The sequence below is a fragment of the Megalopta genalis genome, chromosome 2 (genome assembly GCF_051020955.1).
Source record: "Megalopta genalis isolate 19385.01 chromosome 2, iyMegGena1_principal, whole genome shotgun sequence".
In the NCBI taxonomy this organism is placed as follows: Eukaryota; Metazoa; Arthropoda; class Insecta; order Hymenoptera; family Halictidae; genus Megalopta; species Megalopta genalis.
In genome coordinates this window covers 37,736,393-37,762,550 of record NC_135014.1, presented here as the reverse complement: position 1 = coordinate 37,762,550, position 26,158 = coordinate 37,736,393, and the positions used below count along the sequence as shown (strand labels likewise).

At 45.3% G+C, this 26,158-nt stretch overlaps 1 protein-coding gene across 1 annotated transcript in view; it reads right to left on the bottom strand.

Annotated features, from left to right (window-relative positions):
* LOC117225451 (single Ig IL-1-related receptor) overlaps nucleotides 1-26,158 on the bottom strand; it is a 255,211-nt gene that overhangs the window by 21,008 nt on the left and 208,045 nt on the right. Inside the window, exons 4-5 of the mRNA XM_033479026.2 lie at nucleotides 2,278-2,411; nucleotides 1,237-1,401 (exon numbers count right to left, since the gene is read on the bottom strand). Of these exons, the coding sequence (XP_033334917.2) occupies nucleotides 1,237-1,401; nucleotides 2,278-2,411 (299 nt within the window). The remainder of the gene's footprint in view (nucleotides 1-1,236; nucleotides 1,402-2,277; nucleotides 2,412-26,158) is intronic.

The window sequence follows — 26,158 nt, the reverse complement described above, 5'->3', positions numbered from 1 at the left end:
TAATGTTATTGCAAACGATCCATTTTTCATCACCGGTGATAATTCGTTTTAAAAAAGGATCGATTGCATTACGTTTAAAATGCGTATCGCAAACACTGATTCGTTGTGTTAAGTGAATTTCTTTCAATTCATGCGGAATCCAAACATCGAGCTTCTTAACAAGTCCAAGGCATCTTATGTGATATTCATTTGTTGCGTGCGATGCATTTAAGCTTTTTGCAATCTCTCGTACAGTTACATGACGATTCGATTCAATTACGGCTTTGATTTTGTCATCATCAACTTCAGAAGATCGACCAAAACGTTGATCATCTTTATGTGAAAAATCTTCAAAACGAAATTTTTTGTACCAATTCTGATGCGTGCGTTCTGTTAAACAATCGACGCCATAAACTTCGCATATCTCTTTGCAAGCCTCCGCCGCTTTCTTGCCTTTATGAAAATAAAAAAGTAAAATGTGTCGAAAATGTTCGTTGTTGCACTCCGTGTTAAAATTGACAGCAAACTATCAGTTTTAAACAAAACTACACGGAATTTGTTTCTATAGTAACCTAATCGTGTCAACTACCAAATCTGAAGACAAAACAACTATAACCTTAACGAAAGAATGACAATGCAAACATAACGCTATGTATCGCCGCAAACCGAAATTACTTTCTTGCCAACCCAATAAATTTTATTCCGTAAGTAATCGATATACAATTGAGAAATAATCCACGTTACGGCCGCTGGGACAATCGTAGGACGATCGTACGATTTTTTCCCGCAGGGGACACGTTCAAACGTCGACAATATTCGCTGAAAATTTGACGGGACACGCGTTTTCCGCGGCGGTACGGACGCGGGAATCGCTGGAATAGCAAGAGTTTAAATGGCCCAGGATAGGATCGCCGATAAAGTTGTCAAAGGGAACCGGTCGGCGAGGGTTAAAAAGGCGCGCGAGCAGCAGAACGGCGGCAAACTGCGAGCGTTTCACGAGCGTTCCGCGTGCATTCTGCGGAATATCGGGGTCAGGATGAAAGGGGAAAGCGGAAAGGCTGAATGGTCGCGAGAAAACGGCTCGCGAAAGGGACGCGCGGCCGGAAATGGGAACGGTGTCTTCAATTCGCGAACGGGAGGCTGACAAAGGTGAGAGAGAACGCAGCGGTCGGCCAACGTATCGCCGCCGCCGGTAATTAAAAGCTGCGGTTAACCGGGCCGAAGAAAAAAACGAGCCCGTCTGTCCCCGATAATTACCATTCTCCTCGAGGGGGGCGAATTTGTCGCGGCAGAGCAGCACCAGCGGCAGCCAGCAGCGAGCGTAAAACGCGCCGGCGGAGATCAACAGGACCAGCAGCAGCACGCCCAACAGGAACGACTTCCTCCAGGAGCCATTTTGGAGACCCAGGGCGAATTGCGGCTCTGCAACAAAAGGTTTCGTTCTTTACCAGCTCTGCAAACTTTCGTGCAAAACGCCGCGCGGTAAGCTACAACGTGTTTTCGACGTCGAAGCGTTTTTGGCTCCGTCGGTCTTCCCTAGAGAAACTCGGCCCTTTTTATGTCTCGAATAATCTGCAACACTTTCGGCTGCCGCGCCAACCGTGCGCGGACGAGAACGTGCGCACAACTTCGCTTTACAACTTTGATTTTATGCGATGCTTTAGATGGTTTGCGTGGCAGACGAAGTGTTGGATAGCACGAGACGTTGTCGTTACAGGTTTTGTGGAACGAAATCGAGGATCTAGCGGCATCATAAGTGTATCTTCGGAAGGGACATTTAAATAAAATAATAAATAAAACATTTAACACCGAACCTACCGAGCACTAAAAGCGACGAATTTCTGTTGCTCTGTAAGAACGATAAAACCGAATGTATTATTATAATTTCAGCAATTTTAAAATACAAAATGTAAAACCGGTCGTTCTGACCGACTTGATAGGTTTAGTATTCAATAATGAATTAATTCCGTGCCATTTTTCTGTCCGATGACTGAACTCCGAGAAATTCTGTTCGCGGGAAACAAGGTTACGAAAGAATGACTGTCTCTCAGATAAGTGTTGCAGCAAAAATACCGCAATCTAATTTCTCCGAAACAGAAGAAAATGGTCAACCGGTCACGACCTTTTAATCACTTTGAAGTACGAAACGGAAGCACGAGAAACGTCGCGAATTTCTGGTTTCGGGAGAACGCGAGAGCGCGCGCGGTCCAGCATGAAAATGACACGCAGCCATGTTTCCACGATAACGAAGCCGCGGCTGCTTAACCGCCGGACAGATTAAAAGGCTTGGTTACTTACCTTGTCTATAAACGTGAGCGGGTAACGTGATCTCCTCGTCCACGCCGTTGCTAACTTCGCACTTGTACTCCCCGTAATCCTCCAGAGTTATGTCCTCGATCTCCAAATAAGAGCCGATGATCTGATTGTTTTCCCTGAAACGGAGTCGTTAATCTTTGAGTCGGCGTGCTTGTGGCTTGAGGAACGCCGCGGGTCGGTAAGGGAGGCCAGGTGAAATAAAAATCGACGCTGCCCTCACGTAATCGTTTCTTATTCGCGAGCCCCGGTCGCGGAAAGCAAGGTCTCCTTGGCGAGAGAGATCCGCCGGTCGCGACGCGACGACGGCCCTGGGCTTCGTTGGAATGACAACCCAGCCCTGTTTCTGTCACCGGCAAAAAGATCCTCCTCCCGGTAGAAATATTATCGTTATTACACAATAAAGTGTCGACAGCCGGCTGCACAATAGCTATCTTCGCGGGATGATGAAATGATTCGGGGCTTCGCGAGACCGGAGCTTTTATTATCAGTACACGACCGAGCTGTAAGAATCGAGTTGGCGGAACTCTGACGCCATTTTGTTCAGTTATGCTGGATTTTCGATTCGAGAATGCAACAATTTCTCTCAGAAATGGTCGGAGGTCGCAACTGAAACCGGCAAATCTGAGAATACTAAGTCGCGATTCTTCGGGCCTCGCGGCTCGTTCTTATAAGAACTCGGAGCAATCGGCAATAAAAGATAGCAGCCAGCATGCTGGTATACATTAATATGAATACATAGTAATGCTAGAATAAAAGCGATGATTTAATTTCTTTTTTTTTTTATTTCTAATTTTTTTTTGCCACGATTCGAAGGCAATTCTGAGGCCACATGCCACGATTCGAAGGCGTTTCCTTTATTAGAACTTGATATTTTTCGCTTCCAAATGTATTGAATTAATTGTTTATTTCATTCTTTCCACGACAATATCACTTTTATCGAAAAAAACTGGTACAGAAACAAGATTGAAAGATGTAAAAATTAGACTTATTACAGTAATGTCACCCTAATTCGCACTCAGATTGCGCGCAAAAGAGGAGATACGATTATTCGAGCCCAGCGGCTCGTTTTTATAGTTACAGTTTGCCAACAACTATAAAAACGAGACGCAAGGCTTGAATAATCGTATCTCCTCTTCCCAAATTGTCCATTTTTCTGCGCAATCTGAGCGCGAATTAGGGAGAAATTATTGTACTTTGTAGCTCCGCGGTTTTCTCCTCTCCTGACTCACGCCCAAAGAGACCATTACACGCTTGACCGACCCTGTCGACCCTTAGCATCGACGTAGCAGTAAAATTACATAGGACTAGCACAGGGAAATTCCCAGCAACCCGAAATTTGGCATTTCGGGGAGAAATTACTGTATTCGAACGAATACGATGTTTCGTACGTTTTGTAATGTACAAACGATTACGGTTCATCTTCTATTCGTTGTTCACCACCCTTTTTATCATAATTGCAATTTATTAACACGTCAAATGCCGAAGATCAATGGGAAAAATTCTCACCCAAAATCTAAGCAGTTTGATGAATGAAACTGAAACGAGCAAGATAAACTGTATCATAGCGAATGGTTAATCGATCTCTGTTTGCTCGAACATATTTGCAGTAAGAGTGAATGTTGACGCAGCACTCGACTCGCTGATCTGTAAATTGTAGCTCCAAGTGTCTTGTACAATGGAAATGAATTGTTGCTCGTGGCTTTTAAATTCAATCACAAATAAAATTGTTTCGCCCGTTTCGCCTCGTCGATCCCGCTGTTCTCTGTACAATTAATTAAATCATTTTAGCAACAATAGGGGATGTTCATTATTGTTTGTCGGATCTGGCAAAAACGATGTTCGCTACTAAATGCAACAACGAGTGCGGTAAATCCTCTTCAATTGTCATTCAACACGTAAATAAAAATGGACAATTTGGGAAGAGGAGACACGAGCATTCGAGCCTCGCGGCTCGCTTTTTATAGCAATTGGCGAGCGTAAAAATCGTGTGTAAAAATTGTGTCTCCTTTTCCGAAACTGTCCACTTTTGTTTGCACGTTGAGTGACAGTTGGAGAGAGTTTACCGTGCTCGAAGCTCCGTTCCAGGTTTCGCCGATCTAGAACAGCCAGCAAGGTAAAAGTGTTTTATCGCCGGAAAGTGTCGAGTTTTTCGCCTGGATCTCGAGGATACACGAATACTTGTGGCTGGTAATGTACCCGGGAGTCGGTAAGGGGGACAGAAGCCCACGGGTTCGACGGGAAGAGGAAAGGCTCGTTGTTCGAGGACCGCAGGCTGTAAATCTGCCAGCCGGACACTCGTACCGCGGTACTTTCGAGGAAATATCGCCGTGCGCCGCGACGTCTCGCGGTCCCGATGAAGTCAGCACGCCGAACGGTATCGCCGTGATTTCTCAATTTTCCGCGGAATCCTTTCCTCTCCATCGGGGAAAATAATCGATCGGCTTGTCACGCATCGGCTGACCTCATTCGTTTCTTTCTGGCGGCGTTCCGTCGATAAACTTCATCGAAATTGTTGCGCAAACAGGCGACGGTCGTCCTTCGAACTTCTCGGAAAGACGACGAGAATCGTTCGGTTCCGATTCGTCCAGTTCGGATCGCGCATCGTTCGCGCGAATAGAATCTACGGGGCCGAGAGAGTAACGGCAACGATCGGATTAGAAATACGATTGACGAGGCGAAGAGTGCAGCGCGCCGAGGCCCCAAAAAGTGCGAATCCCGTCAGAAACCGGCTTTTATCTCTGACTCACAGGCTTCGCGGATCCGGCGACCCAATTTCCAGCGATTTCCTAGGCAAGATGAGTCGCCAGGCGGTGATAAGGAGCGATAAGCTCCGTTACGCAGAGGGACCAACGGCTAGGGAACGGATAGAACGGGAAAAGAAACGTGCGGGAGAGGTCTTGATCGGTCCGAGCGATTAGTTTACGAGCCGGGGGACGTATCCGAGTGATACCCGGGCAAAAGTAGCAGACGTCCGTGGACAGCTGATGGCTCTATAAGCTTAATAAGCCGCGACGATCCGAGATCGCGAGACCTCGGCGAAAGAAGAGCCGGGAAACGCGGTGCTCTCGCGAGGATCGACTGATTTATGACCGCGACCGTCTCTCCCTCGGTCGATCGCCGATCCTCGATCCTCGATCGCGAGCCCTCCTTTCGCTCTCAGCGAGGATTCTTTAACGGGGAGATCGCGAAACTTCGCCTTGGATCGTTTCGTCGGGCTCCGGAACGAGGCAGAAGCGGGGCTATGAAACTGAACGCTCCCGAGGATGCTGCGCATGCTGTTCTCGGGTACAGTGTCGGTCAAAACCTCCTGTGATTACCTTCGAGTCTAGCTTTCTCTCGCCGTGATCGCTCCGCGGCGGATTTGCCGCATCCGTTGCAGAATTCGATCGAATTTCAGCAACATTTCAGTGCAGCAACATTTCGTTCATGTTCACGATAAGACAAGATTCGGGGTTTTCGTGGCAGTTATTTTTATGCCACTTAGCCGAAATCGAAGCTAGAGAAGACTGCTTCGGGATAGGGTAGCTTCGATGAAAGTAGAATCGCGAGAACGTTTCGAAAAATCGAAATAACGCGACGCTCGGGACACAGAGAAACGACTCGATCTCGTAGGCAGAATTCAAGTCGATCTCAAGTCGCGTTCCTGCGAGAATCTTTTAATAAAACGGGGCTTAAATCAAAGCCAGAAATGTCCGCTTTGATACGGAGTAGCTTAGGTTTCAGAGAAATCGCGAGATCATTCCGTAGAATGAGGAAATCCGGACTGTGTTTTACTCGGAGGAAAATGTTTGAATTTCAAGGGGTGCCCCGACTAGATTCGGAAGATCGGCCACCATCGACGAAACAATTCGCATATAACAATTTCCCAATAACAACGAACGGAACAACAATTTGTTGGTCCGAAAAAAACCGAAAAAAAAACTGTGGCACGTCCGCGGCAGAAACGCGCAGGTTCGGCCTCGCTAATCGGAAGTGGCCGGCGGCGCAATCATCGGGGAAAGATCGTAAACCGTTTACGGGTGGCTCGGTTATGCAGCCTGGGAACGGTGTTAAATCGTGTCGCGACCGGAATTGAATCGGCGATTAGTTTTTTTCCGGGCGCGTCGATTATCTGCGATCGGTTTGCGCGGCCCCGGGGAACGCGCGCAGTTCACAGGGAAACCGAGCTTGCCCCTCGTTAATATTTCATTTTACCTGTCGCTTTTAATTGCGGCTGCGGCACGGGGTAATTCGGCGAGCTGCGGCCGAGCCGCAACCCGCTCGCGTTTTGCCCGCCGCGGCCCGCTAAGCCGCGTCCGTTCGTTATCGAAGAGTTGCGCCGAGCGAACGAACGAGCGCCGAGAATTTTAAATTGACCAACTTCCCGCGCCACGGATTGACAGCCGCCACCGCCACCGCCACCGCCGCCAGGCCGCCGACGCGATACAATTCGACAAGTTTTAATTAAAAGGCCCACGGAAATTCGAAACAATCGCGTGCGACGCGGTCTCGTTAGTCCGCTCCGCGAATTACACGAGCGAATTTAAGCTCGCCGAACGATCGCTCGTGCCAGATACGCTGCGGCGATGCTGGATCCGATTTCCGATCGCTCGCGACGCACAGTGATCGATATTTTTCGAGGAAATGGGACAGGCATTATTCGCGAATAATATACGTATAATTGAATATACCTCGTAATCGGCCGTCAACGTATAGAAATCGCATTTACGGTTTTTTAACACGTTGAATGCCACGTCGGTTTTACAGAAATTGTCCGTGGCGCCACGATGAATTTTCTTTTATGCGAATTTTAATAAAATTAAGAAATATTTATGGATCGTCATAGAAATTCAATTTTAAATAATTTCGTCATCTGCATATGGGTGAAAGTGTCAGTCACTCAAAGTGCTAATACTCTTTCCTTGTTAGATCATTTTAAAAAGTTTAAATTAATACGCCAACGTTCTCAATTGCATTTAATCTTTCCTCGATTTCCAGTTTCACCAGTTAAATAACTTTATTGAAAACATAAACGAAAAGAAACAAAAATATTATTTTCATTTCATGAAACCTTAATTTAATCAATTTCTTACGATATCGCCTTCACTTCCTGAACCTTTTTCTTCCTTCAGATTTTTTGCACCTCCTATCCTCTTTAAAGAGTCTGTAATTTTGGTTTGTTTGCCGGTTCTTAAAAGGTCATTGTAGATTTCATGGTATGTAGATAGACAATTTTGTAGCTCCCTTTTGAATTTTCGGCTTCTTTCAGTGGAATGTTATTGGAGGAGAGTATGGAAGGGCACTACAGGGTGTTCCACAATTATTTTAATAGCCGAAAATGTGGGGTAGCCGAGGTCATTTGAAGTAACTTTTTCCTTTGCGAAAATGCGATCTGCGGCTTTGTTTACGAGTTATTAACGCAAAACACTGACCAATGAGAGGTGACGGCGCGAAGTTCGAGAGCCCGCAGCACGAGAAGTATTGAACAAATCACAAAGCGAGACCTTTCGGATTTTTTTTTTAACTACGTAACAGTGATATTTTTAAGAAAAACGCTGTTCACCTTTACTTTAGAACGTCTGAAGAATATTTACTAATTTTACGAACCCGAAATAGTAAGTCATTTAACCGTGACTGCCGTTTTAATTTTCTAGTGTGCATGACACCTTGTGTGTAACATATGAAATTTTGAAGCAAGGTGTACAGTGAATAATATTTTAATTTAAATAATTCCGTGTCCAAACACAGTACAACAAATGATTCGCATAGCTAATTTAATAAATAATAATCGTGTTAAAGGACGTAAGGGATATGTTTGTTAGAGAAATATGAAGAATATTATCAATAACCTTGACATAACCTTGACATAACCTTGAATATAACCTTGACATATCAAGGTTATGTCAAGGTTATGTACAAGGTGTCACGCACAATAGAAAATTAAAACGGCCGTCACGGTTAAATTACTCACTATTTCGGGTCCGAAAAATTAGTAAATATTCTTCAGACGTTTTAAAGTAAAGGTGAACAACGTTTTTCTTAAAAATATCACTGTTACGTAGTTAAAAAAAAAATCCGGAAGGTCTCGCTTCGTGATTTGTTCAATACTTCGAACGCGGCTCGAGTCCGTGCCGACCATCTGTCAAAGCCTCGTGCTGCGGGCTCTCGAACTTCGCGCCGTCACCTCTCATTGGTCAGTGTTTTGCGTCAATAACTCGTAAACAAAGCCGCAGATTGCATTTTCGCAAAGGAAAAAGTTACTTCAAATGACCTCAGTTACCCTTCATTTTCGGCTGTTAAAATAATTGTGGAACACCTTGTATAGTTCATTATTCCTTCCTGTTATTATTTTAAGGTAATTTAGTTTATAAATATGTCAAACATAAATCATGTTATTCAGTGCTGCAGACGTACAGTATCGTACAAAGGTTTCCGCAATTTATTCTATCGTGTTAGAGCAAAACTGTGTTACAGAATGCCGTTGTAGGAGGGCTATCTGTATTTTCAATGCACAAAGTCATTTTTTTCAATATTCTGTTCCATTTTTAATGGTAATAGATGGTAGCAGATCAAGAATTATACGCCCACGTCGAGCCATGGTTTGAAACGTCCACCATCGAAGATCGAACGCGTGTCCCATCCGACACGCTTGATCTCTGGCGATTCCGTCCTATATTGACAACGAGTAGTTTCGAGTTTATTTCCCCGCGGTTTATTTCGGGACTGAAATGTCCGTGAATTTGAAAAAAATTGGTGGCAGTGATGACGTGCCCTACGCGGAGAGTACAACTGTTCCCGCTTAATCCTTGCACGGACAACCGAATAAACAAAAAAAAAAGAAAACGAATAATATTTACGATGTAGCAACATTATGGATATTTTCAAACGATAAATTGAAAAACTAAAAGATGCAGATACTGAAACACGTTTCTGCATTTAATTTGCCTATAGAGGGATTAATTGAGTCGCGTTATCAAAGTTTCTGTTCTGGTTTTCCTCCGGGAGCAATGCTTTAGAGCTAGCGACACTAGAGAATTAACCGAAAAGCTAGCTACAGATTATCTCTGTTGATCTTTCCGTGTAAGGGATCCTCGGTAGACGGGGCAATCAGGATCGTGATAACAATCCATGCGAATGATCACTACGCAGGATGTCCCAAAATTATGGTACTTCCGGAAAATGAAATCATTCCTGAGATTCCTCAGATCATTTAAAGTAACTTTTTCCTTTGCGAAAATGCAATCCGCGGCTTCGTGTACGAGTTATTAACGAAAAACAGTGACCAATGAGAGGCGAGATCAGCTGACGCGAGGCGGCCGAGCCAATGAACGGAACTGAGCGTCGACCGCTCGTTGGCTCGGCCGCCTTGCGCCAGTCGAGCTCGCCTCTTATTGGTCACTGTTTTTCGTTAATAACTCGCAAACAAAGCCACGGATTGCATTTTCGCTGAGGAAAAAGTTACTTCAAATGGCCTCAGGAACCTCTCATTTCCGGGAAATACCATAATTTTGGAGCACCCTGTATAGAAACGTTTCAAGGCAAATCGTATCAAAGAGAGCGATACAGTAGCGCTTATTTTGTTTGTTCTGCATAAAACGTCTCCAGTGGGCGTGGCTTCGCTGCTCTGAGCCTCAAGAGAGTCGGGACACTGTTTCATAAGGCGATCCAGGTCCATCAGCATTTCCGAGTAGCGTTTCGAGCCAAATAAAATCGAAGAAACCGATATACGACTGTTCATCAACCTCTCTCCCACAAGTTGTTCGGAGTGGGCGTGGCCTCTTTGCTCTCGATTTAGCAAAGAGCCGGAACGATGCTGAATGGAAACTATGGAATGAAACTATGCCGAAGTCTGTCTCGATCACTGCATCCTCTAAAATTCTGTCCCTGAAATTATCTTCTGAAATTGTTACCTATTCCCCGTAACATCAACAAAATCGACCAAAATTTCTGTTGAACGAAATCGCCCGATAATCGTCGACGCCCAAACAGCGCCGCGACGGCTGCAAAAATTCCCCGTAATCGAAGCAACAATTCGCGGGTCCGTCGATTATTCCCGTTCTTCCGAGTTTTAAGCCTCTGAAAGCGGAGCAGCGGCGTCGAACGCGAGCGTGGCCGAGTGAAATTGCTCGAGCGATTCCACGAACCGACGAGGACAGTTCCGCGTCCGTTTTAAGCGGGTGCTCGTAACCCGTGAAACGAAACTAGCTAACTAGCCCATTGAAATCGACTCCTTCCCGGTCACTGCGTATCGAACCCGATGTCGCCCACGATCACCGCAGAGAGAAAGAGATAGAGATAGATAGAGAGAGAGAGAGAGAGAGAGAGAGAGAGAGAGAGAGAGAGAGAGCCGGTAATCGGTAACGCAAGAGTCGAACGGAAGCATCGCTAAGCTCGCGAGCGAATCCCTCGATCCGGCCTCGGTCGATGATTCCGCGGTGGCAATCGATTCCCAGGAACCGCTTCGGCACCTGATTTTTTTTTCATTAGCCGCCGCCGCGCTCGTCGAGCATATCTTCGAGATCAATCGACAGAAATGAAGATTGATGACTCGCCTCTAACCGGCCGGTTCATAGAACAGCCGGCGAAGGTTCCGAAGTATCCCATCAATTGAAATAGTTTAAATCGACTTAACGGCGCGGAATTTATAGAGTGTTCGTAGAAGGGGCCCGCGTTACGATCGGCCGGCACCGCAGGATAGACTTTAATCTCGTAAGAGGTGACGGGAAATCGATGGGTCTAATGATCTCGCGCTGCAACCCCCGTAACACCCCCGCGGACTATCAACATCACATGGTCCCTTCCCCCCCGTCCTCCTCTTCGCTCTCGTTCCTGTTCCCGCTTAATTAAGAGAAACCAATAAACTCGGTTGCTCAGCCTCGTAACGTCCGCGCCGATTCTGGCATTGGTTACCGTGCCCGTTCAAACTTAATTAACGCTCGATAATGTCCCCGAACCACGCCCACGACTTTGGATTTTATCCCGGATGACCGTCGAAATCGGCATCCGACCGATTGGCCCGTTTTCTCGATGTTTCAATTACGCGTTCCGATGCCGTCGAAAGGCTTTCAAGATGGCGGGAATTTCTAAGCGGTTCTCCCCGTTTCCCCGCGCGGACGATTTTTATTTCGCGAGAGAGATCCGTGGCCTGTTAATCAATTCGACGACGACAGCAACTTAAAAAGTTCAAAGAACAAGCTACGCCCGCGGCCGCGTAATTTACGAACCCTCCGCGGAATTATTGCACGGGAGAGAAAATTGTTTAGCTTCTTTCAGTATGCATCGAGATAATACGGGATCGTGCTTGGTATCTTATTTACGAAGTTCCATGAATAATTTAAAATGAAGTTTCGTAATTCAAAGTTCGCCGCGGTATTGTCGGCGCCGGGTGGCCGAATCGAGGCCCGCGAGATTCGAACGCCAGATCCATGGCTGCGAAAGATATTCGTTCGCCTTGGAGGATTCTAAGTAACGGTTGAAAAGAAAGGAAAAGAAACGGTGAAAACGAAGGGGGACGAGTGGACGAGGACCGAATAATCCCCGTCGACGCGTAATTACGCGGGGAAACGTGATCCGATTAAATCCGGCCGAAGGGAGAAATATCGCCGCCTTTATTCGGAGATCCGTGTTCGAATCAACGAATTTCCAAACGGATGTCACGGGGGCCATCGAATATCACGTTCCGGCACGGCGGCACCGTTTTAATCGTTCGAACAACAAAGGACCGAATCGCAAACAGCACGCGGCACACGCCGAACGCGGAACGATTTCAGCCGCGATTAAGCGATCCTTCGCGATGCGTGAACACAGAGAGAGAGAAAGAGAGAGAGCTCGGAATTTCCCGGCGAAAAATGATTATTCGCAGCACGCGGGGAAGCATCCGTGCCCGTTTCCTCTGTTTGCGATCGTTGCGACGCGATCGGCCGGATTGCTCGTGATAAAACTTGATTGGATTGGTTCGACGTAAAAGGATCATGTTTTATTCACGGGCAAATAAAAAAGAGCGCGCCACGGTAATCGACTGGCTTAAACTAATCGACCGGCCGCCTGTGTTTACGGGTCCACACGGTTTTATATATGCATATACGAATTTCTATAAACGGGATGGCTCCGATAATGATATCGAATTCATACTCGATCGTATATTACACACACACACACACACTCTCTCTCTCTCTCTCTCTCTCTCTCTCTCTCTCTCTCTCTCTCGTGTATTCAAATGCGATGGCCGAGCATTTTCCGGTTAGTTGCTATTTCGATAGCGAGGAGATACCGCAATTTGCGGGAAAACATGACTCCGAAGGAAGACGATATTTCGGCATTTCTCCGAAGGGAAGTACAACGTCTGCAGACATCAAATTTCCTGGGTATATTGATGTAACCGTCGAGAGTATGTATAATTCTTTTTTGACGGAAAATGTCGATTCAGTCGGTGGGTCAGTCTGTTCGAAGAAGATTATTCTCCACGGTTAGAATCGTAAGGCATTATTAATATTAATATCCGCTTGATAACCATTGCAGAGGACCATAAGGTTGCTAAGATATCATAAGAAAAATACATAACAATTTGTAGTTGTTTTGGAATTTTATGGAAAATATTTTTCCCAGTGGACTAATAAAAGTAACACAAATTATGGTTAGGCTTATTGTGCAATGTCTTTTATTTATTGGTTTATTATAACAAAATGTTAACTGAAATAACACGAAATTATGAAATAAAATTAGTACACAAAATGATGTGATAATTATGATATTCTGCGAAGCGATTTCTTTTGGTTGTGAAGCAAAGATGAACATCGCGCATAGTACATTATATTATGCGTCCTGTTTTCTATACGGCGTTTAGCACAATTTGCACGTCTTTTCAAAATAACCAATAATTAAATACGACAATCGCCAATTTTAAAATGGTGAAAAATGTTTCCCTTAGTCGTGAAGGGGTTAAAAAATAAGATTTTTATAATAAGTATATAACGAGAATTTTTAGGACTTCGCGGAGGGATTCTCTCACATATATAACGAAATTAAAAAAAAAAGTCTTTAAAAAGTTATTAATACCTCTCCCGCATACAACGTGTTAATAATGCGTTTGTCACAAAAATTAATGAACACAATGCAAGACAGCGATAACGTCTTGTTAATCATCGTCGTGCTAAAATTATTTACGCCCTAAACAAGTTTCCATTCAATTACAGCTCCAGTCAGTTTAAGGTTGAGAGATTTGCGATATGGAAGGCGAGAATTTCCGTTAGTTCGGAAACGGATGTTTAAAGTAGTAATAAAAATGTAATAAAAATCGGCTACGGCAGAGAAAGGGGTCGTTTACCCCCGAGAAGCACGGTTAACCGCGTTCCGCGTTCCGAGGCGTCTGTAGCGAAAGGATTAAGGAGCGCGCGATACGCCGGCTCCTTGCGGAATCGATATCTCAGCGGATACGGGGGCGACGCGGATCCGCGCGCATTGTTCCCGAATTTCCTCCGTCGAGCGGATCGTTAAAGGTTCGGGATTTCTTGGAACCGGTCCAACGACTTCCGGCCCCCAGGTGCGTCGCGCCTCGATTTGCATGGAACGAGCACGCCAACGCGAAAACTCGCCGCGCAACGCGATATGTATCCGAAAATAGTTGAACCTGGGCAACTTTCCTTCGTGTTTTGCGAATACCGTATTCAGACGCAGCGCGCCGGGCCGGGAGCTGTCGGGTTCGATTCGAGCTCTCGCATCTTCCTCGGGGTTCGAGAGGACCGATTAACCGGAAGGAAACTGCGTGCGACCCGGACGGAGGGCCTTCTGCGCGCGACAGCCCTCGGATATCTCGAGTCGGAATTTTTCAATGGACGTCTCACGCTCGGAATCGCTTCGAAATCTCCATACGAATGCACTGGATCGCTAATCAAGGCGATCCCATTCGCGTCCCACGATTCTATCGACGATCTGCCGAGGAATTGCGAAATTTCGCCGCGGCGGATCGCGATGCCATTTTATGTTTTGAGATCCGCGTTCGGCGCAACTGTTTCGGAATGGAAACGGTTTCCACGTGTTGTTTTGTTCTCTACGGTAGGAATTGTTTGTACCTCGATAACCCACAGAAGTGTTCGTACACTCTTTAAAACGCAATCAATTTTTCAAAACTGAACTAAAAACGATTTGAATTTCTTTTTTTTGGATGATTTTTCGTCCATTAGACGATGGCTGAAAAGATTTTTTTTTAATTTTGCTATTACTTGGAATGACAAGGAAAAATTAAAAACCCTTGTTTTTTAACTTTTTTATCTGAGTCTGTAACGAAAATTTGAAAAATGCCTTTTGCAGATCTCGGTAACTTGAAAAAAAAATTTGATCGAAATCGAAATTTCGGAACTACAGATTTCATACAGTTCTTGGACAAAATCGTGACGAAACTGCGATCTTCGCGATCTTTAATTTGTTGTAACCCATAACAACGTGAATCGACATCGATAAAATTTTCAACACGCGTATAAGTTACCGAGATCTACGAGAGACATTTTTTTAAATTTTCGTTATAAGTTCAAATGAAAAAGTTAAGAAACGAGAGATTTTTATTCTATTGTTATTCCAAGTAATAGCAAAATTAAAAAAAGAAGAAGCAGTCATCGTCTAGCAGAATAGGCCCTTTATCATCTAAAAAAAGTTCAAGTCATTTAGTTCAGTTTTAAGATAGTTATTGCTTTTTAAAAGGTGTACGAACACTTTTGTGGACCACTGTAGCAGTAAATTTCAATCATCAGGTGTAAGTTAACGACAAATTCACAACTTAAAAAGGAAATTGAATTCAATGCGATGTAGAAGTTGATGTAAAGTAGAAGTTGAATATCGTGATGCGTGACGTCATTACGACGGTGAAACTGCAGAACAAGAGACAACTTTTGTCATACGCTTGGCAAAAATGAAATAATAATATTAATAATAATAATAATAATAATAAAAAAAATAATAATAATAAAATAATAATAATAATAAAATAATAATAAAATAATAATAATAATAATAATAATAATAATAATAATAATAATAATAATAATAATAATAACTTTACTTATCAACGGGACGAATCCTTTGTTGCAATGATAGGGAGTAATAATATTGTAGCAGTCACGCAAGGACAGATGAAATACAATAACAAAAAGAAAGGAAGAAAAAGAAAAAATTAGAATAAATTAGAACAAATAAATCAGTACAGTAATGTCTCCCTAACTGACGCTCAGATTGTGCACAAGAATGAACAATTTTGGAAGAGGAGATACGATTATTCGAGCCTTGTAGCTCGTTTTTTTATAGTCGTTGACAATTCGTAACGATAAAAACGAATAGGCAACGCTCGAACAATCGTATCTCTTCTTCCAAAAATTGTCCACTTTTGTGGACAATCTGAGCGTCAATTAGAGAGACATTACCGTACGCGGCTTCAAAGTTGCACCGGACAATAGGGGATCGAGTACGCTAATATCGAGAATATGGAACAGGAAGAACGAAAGGTGCCACTTCGGTGTTCGAAGCGAGTAGCATATCTGATACCGTTGAAGAGCCATTTGGTCGGTTCGAACTCCGAAATTCCGCGGGAATCGTCGGCGATATCGAGCGAATGTAAACAGACTCGTTACAAAGTGTGCTTTAAACAGAGGTAATATTGCTCGAAAGCACGTGCTCCGCCGGCGTCGCCACAAATAACCGCGGCAGGAACCTAATATTTCCGGGGTGCACCCGGAGAGATCCCGGCGGACATTTTTCCCGATAATTCCGCCGGCGGAAATACGCAGCGGGGCGCGACTAATAATTAAAATGGACAAGTAAACAAGGGGCGGGGGAAGAGGGCATCGGGGATCGAGCAGAAGGATTCCTGATGAAAATGCGCGCGCTCGGTGAGAGAGGACACTATGAAAAGCGGGCCGGCTGGATCCTCCGCGGAATGAAGGACTCTGGAAACGCGAGTCGTCGCGGTGCCGCGGAGGACAATGCGCGTGACGCAATTTCCTCTCGACCCTCGGCGCGGCGCGACGCGGTGCGGCGTGCCGGCTCGGAATAATTAAACGGCACATTGTAATCCGCGATGACAGTGCCCCGGGTCTCTCTTTCTCGGCCTCTCTCCCGCGCTGCCGACAGGCGGGTCTCGTCTGTCAAATTCCAGCCGGCTGAATCAGGCCAGATTAAGTTTCCACCGCGTAGACTAGACGGTTTCGCGTGCGTAGGCACGGGTCAGGCGCGGATTAAGTGTCTCCCGGCGCGATTTCTCTCTGTTTCACGTGCACCGACTCGCGTCACGTGTCGCCGAGATTTCATCGGTTAATGGAATCCACCGGGGACACGGTAAAATCGCGGATCACCCGGACAACCGGCGGGTTCGCGATCGAGGACCCATTGACACGGAAATCCTGCGCTTGAAAACGTCGCCGATGTTCCAGCGATTTTTGATGAACGGTGCCGCCATTAACCCACATACGTCTGTCGCGTTATCAGGATGACAGCGAAGGACTCTTATTTTGCTGGCTTCTCTTGTGAATTTGCTCGTCGCGTATTTTTCCTGATATAATGTCGACGGTCCTGGGGCAAAAGTTTTAGCTCGATCAAACACGAAACTTCGCTTCCGTTACATTCACAGTGGCCCACAAAAGTGTTCGTACACCTTCTAAAACGCAATAACGTTTTTGAAACTGGACTAAGTGACTTGAATTTTTCTTTTTTTAGTTGGCAGAGAGACTAGTATACTAGACAATGACCAAAATGTCTTTTTTAAATTTTGCTATTACTTGGAATGACGGATAAAAATAAAAATACTCTCGTTTCTTAACTTCTTGATCCGATCTTGCAACGAAAATTATAAAAATGCCTCTCGTAGATTTCGGAAACTTTTTCGAGTCAAGCTACAGGCGTTGAAAGATTTTAAAAACTGCAGACTTCTTGCAGTTCTTGATCAAAAACTGCGATTTTTGCCATCTTTAATTTGTCGTAACTCGTGACAACGTCAACCGATTTCGATAAAATTTTCAGCATGCATAGAAGCTACCGAGATCTACGAAAGACATGTTTCAAATTTTATATATAGGCTCAGATAAAAAAGTTAAAAGAACGAGAGTTCTCTATTTTTTTGTTGTCATTACAAATAATAGCGAAATTAAAAAAAAAACATTTTGGTCATTGTCTAGTGTACTAGTCTCTCTGTCATCTAAAAAAAATTCAAGTCACTTAATCCAGTTTTAAAAAAGTTATTATGTTTTAACATATTACGTTATTATGTGTTACGAACACTTTTGTGGGCCACTGTACGTCGCTAATACAACGTTTGATACATGCGCGAATTTCTGCGAATTTCTCCGTAAAATAGAAATTGATTGCGGGATACAGAAGCTACGTAAACAATTCCATTATCAATTGTTCCCGCGGGTTAAAAGTAATTCAACGGTATCCTATAAATTCTTTAGGCTGCTTCTGTTTCGCGTCCGATCTGTCCATTTTTGTTGGAAATGCAACAGATCCGTAAAAAACATTAAAGGGCGATTCATTTGCATGGTTTTTAATTGGCCCCCTTTGGTAACCGGGAGCAAAGGAACTTTGTCCGACAACGTTGTCGCGAAAAAAAAACAGCGACAAAATTGCTCGACCGGGTTAATTACAAGAGGAACTCGTGTTTACACCGGCTGGATTTTTCATGTAACAGAGATATTTTTTTAATTTGATTTTCCACGGCGGTCGAGGGGTTTGCAGTGAAAACAGCCGTGGCTCCCCCGTAATTCTGTCGCGCTATTGACGAAACGTCGTGAAAGCGGATTAACGCGGTGAAATCACTGTCGACGCGCGGCGGTCCTTCGGATTTTGATCGAGGTGCCGGTTAACTGGAGTATTTCCTGTCGCTAACGAGGCCTGGAGTGATTCTCCGAAATTCGAGCTCGCCAGCCTCGCGCGTATCATTTCGTATCGTGATCGTCGGATCTAGACGCAAAATGAATCTCGCTCATGATATCCTGCGCAAGAGTTCGCGATCGTGATCGCGATCGGCGCGCGATCGACCGATAAATCTGCCTCAAAAACAGCATTCGTTGCGGACAGTTGCAACTCGATCTCAAAACAGGTTCGCGATTATTTCGATCGAAAACGCATCGACGGGCGCCGACGGACTAATCGCTGTTGTTTCTAACGCCAGGAAAACGCGACGAATCGCAAGACGAGTTGCACCGGCGCGGCGCGCCGCGTCGGTATTTCTCGCGCGACAAACGGAATAATTCGGTCGTTTTTTTTTTTCAACGGCGGCCGAAGTTTTCAGTGGAAACGGTGGCCAGCGGAATCCGGCGTAGAGTCCGCGCGAACAAAACGAAGGCGAGAAGGACGGTTCTGTTGATTTTCTCGGCGGGTTAATCCACCGGAACCGGGAACGGATTCGGTATTAACGGCCCGGCGACATAATGGCTCGGAAAGTTAATTCCGCGGCTGTCCGGCACGAATAATGCCGCTCCTCCGGGAGCGGACGGGGATCGGATCGAATATTCTTGCCGAAGCCCGGATGGTGAATGCGCCGGGAAACGATCCGATTCGATCCGATCTTGTCGGGCCAATCATTTTTCCATCCCGCGGTCGGTTCTCCCTGGTCGGGCCCACGCGGGACACCCTCGCCGAGGCCCGAACTCCCCGGCGCGGCGACGCTATTCGAATCAGATTTGCCTGGAACGAATTAACTCCGATCCAGCGTCTCTCAGCCAACGTTTTCAGCCAGCCGTTCTCCTCGATTAAACGATCGTATCGTATGCGCGTTTCGTCGAAGAGTTTCAGAGGAGATTTGAGGAAGAATAAGGATCGATCGGAACAAGCGGCTTCTGTTCAGGCTGTTGGAAATTCGATTGTGTTGCGAACAGACTGCGGGCCCTTGCGCGCAAGATCGAATTTGTTTGCGTCGAAGGTGTTGCGTCCAGAGACAAGGGCCATAAAAAGGTCCCACCATTGGGGAAACCCTCTCAGGCCCCAACAAGGGTCAAGGCAGACACCCCCCTCCAAGGGGTGATTCGTGCCTTGACCAATAATAAACAATCTACCCCCATCCACGGTGCTCTTCTACGACTTTCCATCGTTGGAAGAGCATTCTTCCACCAGCGCTCGCAGAGAGTGCAACACAAAAAATAAAGTTCTCTAAGACTACTAGAGACCCTTCCACGTCATTAGTTTGCCGTAGAAAGCGCGAATCGAGCGTACAGAAGGCAGATTGGATTCGGAATTTTCATCGCGAACGGAAGCGTCGAATTCGGAATTTCCATCGCGATCGAAATGCACCGATAGCAGACGATCGAACCTGAAAATTTCTGTTACGAACGAACAGAACGCGCAGCCGGATTATAAACATTTGGCAAAGCGGAACCGTTGAGGAACGCTGCTGGCGAGAGCCAAGTTCCCGGCTAAGTTCCTCGGAAACCGGCTTTTGTTCGTCGCCGTTCCATTGTTCGCCGGCAAGGGCTGCGTAATACCCTCGGATATCGATAGTCTTATCGGGCTGTGTTCCACGGAATCCGGGGATCCTCGCGATCCCATCTCGATTATAATCGAGCCAAGTTTCGCAAGCTCGCAAGCCGAAAAGTCAACCGGAAACGGCGTGCGATGAAAATTTCGCGAGACTCGAAACCGAGAGAATAGGGCCGGGGAGGAACAGCACAGTAATTTGGGAACGGAAATAGAATACGCCGGGGAGACAGAGGGTGCTGTGAAAATGTCCCGGAAATGGGAGCGGAGCTGCGAAATGGCAGATCCGGGGGCGGTTGACGAGAACGCCGCTCTTCGAAGAAAGTTCCCGAACGAATCAAATGTTTCTCTGCGCGCGAGATTTTGTTACCTAAATGAATTTTATGAAAATGCATAATTGCAGTGTTGTTTTCGCTGGATGATTTTAATCGAGACAGAACTTGTTTCTCCGGTGTATTAGCCGCGTAGAACGCGCGGTCTGCTTGGAAGTTTCGCTGCTGACGCAGATTTTGGCGGTCCAGGTGTTTGTTCAGTCGATGAAGAGTTTGTTCGACTTTCTCTTGGAAGATGATCCGACGACGATTTAAAGAATGCGGAGCCGCAAGGGGGGATGCAACGAGTCGGTCGCGGAACGCAGCGATAGCCCCCGCGACAAACTGATTAATTAACATTTGACCGTTTCGCTAATTTGATTTCGCGAGCCGATGGGAGCGTGCGCCGCGATGGCGCAATTTACTCGATTAAATTAGCGTATTATCGGGCAGCCGGATCGATTCCGGCACGCAGTCGGATTTCGGCTCGGCGATCCCATAGAATTCGTAGGATCGGCCTCGTGTACCGTGTAATCATCGACTGCGTCAACGAATGCTCGGAAACCCAGCTTCTGTTCAGTTAGAGGAATTCAGTTGATTAGCCTGGATCGGACTGACGAGGTTCACGCGAGTTCCACTGTTTCAAGAACCGAGCAGAAGGTCTTCTTCATGTCTTTCCGCGCGGATCGAACAATATTTCAAAATGCATGTAAACGAACGCTTCGCGAATTCTTCGGTAATCGCAAGTAATCGGTGCTCCGAAATGATTTTCGAACTCGAAGGTCCGCAGAAGTGACCTTTATGTACGTTAATTGTATGAAGCGAATAATAAATAAATAAATCCTCCTTTGTCAGATAGGTGCATCGAATAGGCGTGTCCGATCGAGTCCGATTGTTTCTACTTGCTCGAAAAATCAATTCACGTGTGCCGTATTTATGTTAAACACGTTGTTCTACGTTCTTGTCCCGGTTATTCATCGAATCCACTCTGCTGTAATCGATGCGATAAATTCGGATCTGATAGATCATTCATTTTTAGTAATAATAACTCGCGCAGAAAAGAAAATCGAAATTGAAACGCGATCAGCGTTATTCAAAGAACACGCGAAGGGATTCGCCAGAGCCCTGAAAAGGTGTAGATTTCGATGAACGCGATTGATGCAACTTCATTATTACAGACTCGTTAACAAACTCGGCGAACTTGCGCGCTCGTTCGTCCGTGAATTAAAAACACCGACGCGCGCCGTTGCAAAAGAGGAAGCCCCGACAAAGGCGCCGTCCGCGAATAATACCCAGAAAAATTCGTTCGTTTGTTAGATAAACCCTGAACGTTGCTTTTTCCGACGGGGAAAGACGCGGACTCGGGTGTGCTCGAGCAACGGAATAGAAACGGTGGAACAATAACCATAAAACGACAAGCCGATTTACTTTACTTCGCTGCAGCTACGTATGTATGTATGTATGTATGTGTACCGTGCGCGTTGCAGGCGATCAAACATTTTACCGTGACAGCTCGCGCGCACGCAGATCCGCTGACAAGCAACGTGCCTTTTGTAAAACACCGAGCTTCTAGCTCGACGAGCCATCGCGCTCCGAACGCCGACAAAAATTACCCGAGACCGACTTCCCTTCGGCAAAATTATTTTTCATAGGAATCAAGATCGAGAGGAGAAAAGGTCCTAGCAGTTCCATTGTCCAACTTCCAACACAATTAATTTGGGTACATTGTGCAATCGATATATATGCAGTAATTTCTCCCTAATTCGCGCTCAGATTGCGCACATTTAGATTGGTGCATATGAAATGTCGGATTTTCTTTACATGTGAACGTTCGTCTCCCTGTTTTCGTTGTGCTTTTGTTTTCGGCATAACCTCGTTTATAGTCGTACTGTCCATTGCCAGAGTCACATTTCGATATAGAAGATTTTCTGAAAAGTGCTCCATTTTGTTATTTGTTTTTGTTAGAAATGACTGTGTGCGTCGGTGTTTCCACGTTGCTGTGTTTAGATATTTGCTGAAGTGTAGACAAGGGAACGGGAAACAGTGCCTTGATGCGCTTATGCTGGCTGACTTCCTGGGACTAACCTGCAGTCCCCACTTCACACCCCCGCCTGGGTCCCTTCGCAGCAGGGGAAGGAACGCCTCCTACCCCTGTGCGCCTATCGCTTACGACGATGGTATCGTTGTATTCCAACAGTTTTGAATTTCGTAAGGATACGAATTCAACCGATATTCGTGTGCAATTTTTTTTTTATATGAGTATAAACTTGGTAATAATGCTGCGAAAGCTGCACGCAATATAAACCAGGCGTTTATGGTGATTTTTCCCTAGAAAATGAACCGCGTGGAAAACTCAAAACGTCTGTGAAAAATGATGCTCCGAAAGCATTGGTGGAAACGAGTCCAACTGTATCTATAAAGGAACTTGCTATTAAAATGAAAAGTTGACCATACAACAATATTGCGACACCTTTCTGAAATTGACAAGGTGAAGAAAAATGGATAAGTGGGTACCGCACTAATTAACAGAGCGAAATAAGCGGGATCGGCTGAACGTATGCATAAGGCCGCAAACGTCGTACAAAACAATTGCAAAATTAAACGAATTAAAATATGAAATTTTGCAGCACTCAGCTTATTCGCCGGATCTTTCGCCAATTGACTTTCATTTTCTTTTTTAACATTTAGAACAGTTTTTACGGACTAAACAGTATGAAAATTCCATATCAGAGTTTATTGATTCTAAAGATCATAATTTCTTTAAGACAGGCATCTATGCATGAAAATCTCGTTGGGAAAAGTGTATTGAAGCAAATAGATTATATTTTAATTAAATAAACAGCTTTTGAAAAAAGACATGCAGTTTTATATATTCACTTAAAAATCCGTCATTTCATACGCACCAACCTAATACGATTATTCGAGTGTTGCGTCCCGTTTTTATAGTTGTCGACAATCCGTGACTATAAAAACGAGCCGCAAGGCTCGAATAATCGTATCTCCTCTTCCCAAATTGTTCATTTTTGTGCGCATTCGGGGCGCGAATTAGGGTGAAATCACTGTATCATGCGTATTGATTCGTGGCGTTACGATTCGTTTGTACGTCTGGACATTGTGACACGGCACGGGTATCGCTGATTTCGCCCGAAAACATTAAGCCGTTTTTCAGAAGCATTTCACAAAACCCGAATCGCCGTAACTTTACGAAGAACGAATGCAGAGTCGTAAACAACATTGTTGTTCTATCTAGAAACGTGCACGACGCCGTACAATAAAGAATTTCTATTCGAAGCGTCTCGCTCGGTGAAAAATCGCTTTGAAAATTCGTTGCCGGCCAATTCTGCGACGACTCGGCGTCGAAACGAATGGAACAGAGAGAGAGACCATTATTGCGGAATACAACTGCGTCGCGTCAAGGAACGCGAAGCTGACCTTAAAACCCGATGAAAATCGCCCGAAGGTGTCGGCGCCGCGGGCGAGCCTCGGAAGCAGGAAGTAATTGCGCAAAATACTGTAAAAAGCAGAGGAATTAAATGGTAGGTAACGGCGAAGGCGGAGTGGGCTGGCGCGAGGGTGCAGTTGTTCCTGCTCGGCTCCGGGCTTCGGCATTGCCATCCCCGCGCAGACCCGGCCCGGCCCGTCATTTGTCGGAATCTCGTTGTGTTTGGGCCAGAAAAATTTTCCGACGGCATTACAATTAATGCGACGCGGAAAAGTGGGTCGAGCCACGGTAATTGCGTCGCATTCATCGTCGTCCACCCCCCTTCGACAACTTCGGGGCGCTGCGGGGACGGAGGCGGCAGAAATTCCGCTTCATCGAATATCGTTTTTAGCCCCACGGCCCTCTTTTTTGCCCGCCTACACCGTTCTCCATCGATGTCCACTCCCTTTTTCACCTTTTTCACCTTTTTCTTCGAGCCACCGGCTCTCCCTCTTCCTGTTCCCTCCCCCGTCCTCTCCCACGCCACCCCACTGCACAGGATTATTTTGCTTTTGTTCGCCGCCGACTCTTTTCAATACTTTAGCGGCCTTTGTCTTCGGCCGTTCTCTCTCTCCCCCTCTCTCTCTCTTTCTCTTTCGCTCACTCTCTGTGTTGTCTCCCTCTTCGGCTCGCTTTGAACCCGTTCACCTGATTTTTCAAGCCCCAAGCTCGCCCTCCCCGTTCCACGAATTCGTGCTTTCAGCGGCACGTTTCTCGCGCGAATAACGAAAGCGCGTTTGTCGCGGCTGAGCCGGTCCCAGGCGAGAATTAAGGGCTGCACGCGCTCTGTCCCGGCGACGTCGAGGGAAATTGAACACGTGATAATTCCCCGCTGCGCTTTATGCGTTCGCAGCGACGCTGAATTCGAGCGCAGGATAAAGGTTAATAGAGTTTCCATCGTCATTCCGCAAGCCTCCCTTTCCGGCGCCGCAAATCCCGCGATTTGCTTCGGCTGGCCTGCCGCTCGTTTCCTTCTTCCAGTGGGACACCATAATGCCGAAGTAGCCTATTCAACGACGGTAATCAACTCTTCGCTTCCTCTTTCGAGCAATTCCAGCGACTTCGACGAAATGTAAATAAGCATGGATGATTTCACATTCAAAGATTTCTTCTGCACAGCGGACGAATCACCGCGAGATTCATTTCATAGATTTCCTGTCTTCAATTGCTATTTTATTGGAAGCAGTGAGTAGGCTACTTAATCTAAAACTTAACTCAGAATGAAGTCCGAGAGGACAAATCAATGATCACAAATCCTAGAGTAAGTGGTTCCAAGAATAGAACGGCTATAAATCGTAGAACATTTGCAGTAATGCAGCAACTAAAAATCATAGAATAATTCCAACAGGTAATACTTTAATTGCCGCGTCACCCGTATTCGTACAAATTTCTTCATTTTATTAAGATTCGCAAGAGGTAAGAATGTTCAAATAGTAATCGATGTCATAGAACTTCGCTTTGCATATTTAATATAATTGATTAAAATACTTGAATTCTATGAAATATTGAGCTGTTTTCAGCGCGGCCGTCAATGTGTTAATAATTGACAGATTCGTCTTGCAATAGATTCAGGCAATTTGTATCTTGCATAAAGGCCCGCAGTCTACTAATAAGTTCTGAAAATAAGTGTCGTACGAAATAAACCAGTTAATGAATAGCACGGGAAACAGTCGAAAATGGGGTCGTTCTGTTATGAATTCATTGCACGATCGCATCCATTCGCTCATATAAATTTGCTTTGCATGTTTAATTTAATCGATTGAGATATTTTAATTCTACGAGATATTTTGTCGTGTTTTCGTCGCGGCCGACAATGCGTCAATACAGTAATTTCTCCCGGAAATGTAAAATTTCGAGTTGCTGGGAATTTCCATGTGCTAGTCCTATGCCTAGGAAAAAATGATTTGTTTGGGTATGAGACAGGTAAAAAAACGCCGCAGAGTTACAAGGTACGTGACCGTCGAATCGTGACATGTGACCTGCAAATTGCCTTCGAATCGTGGCATGTAGCCTCCGAATTGCCTTCGTATCGTGTCACGTGGCCTCCGAATTGCCTTCGAATCGTGGCAAAAAATTAGAAATAAAAAAGTGAAGTCATCGTTTTTGTTCTAGCATTACTATCTATTCATATTAATTATATTAAAAACGAGCCGCGAGGCCCGAAGAATCGCGACTTAGTATTCCAAGATTTGCCGGTTTCGATTCCGACCTCCGAACATTTCTGGGAGAAATTACTGTATTTCGAATACTGTCTCCGATACTTACGATGAAATTTTCTTCCTGCGTATAACTTGCAGAGATCCACAAAACACATTCCTTAACTTTTCGATACAGTTTCAGATAGAAAAGCTAAAAAACGAGAGTTTTTATTTTCTTTCGACACTCCAACCAACAGCAAAATTGTAACAAAGTTGTTCTTAGCCATTGTCTGAACAAAAATTCAAGTCGTTTCGTCCATTTCTAAAAAAGTTATTGCGAATTTCGACAAATACTATGCCGCGTTAATTCCGGCACTGTTAAATCGCTCAAGAAGAATCCACTGTCGCTGAAGCGGCCATAGTGGAGCGACGCAGTCTCGAAAACGAACCCCGACACCCGGAACAGTCGGGTCCTATCGAGCTGGAGAATTTGGTCTGGCAGC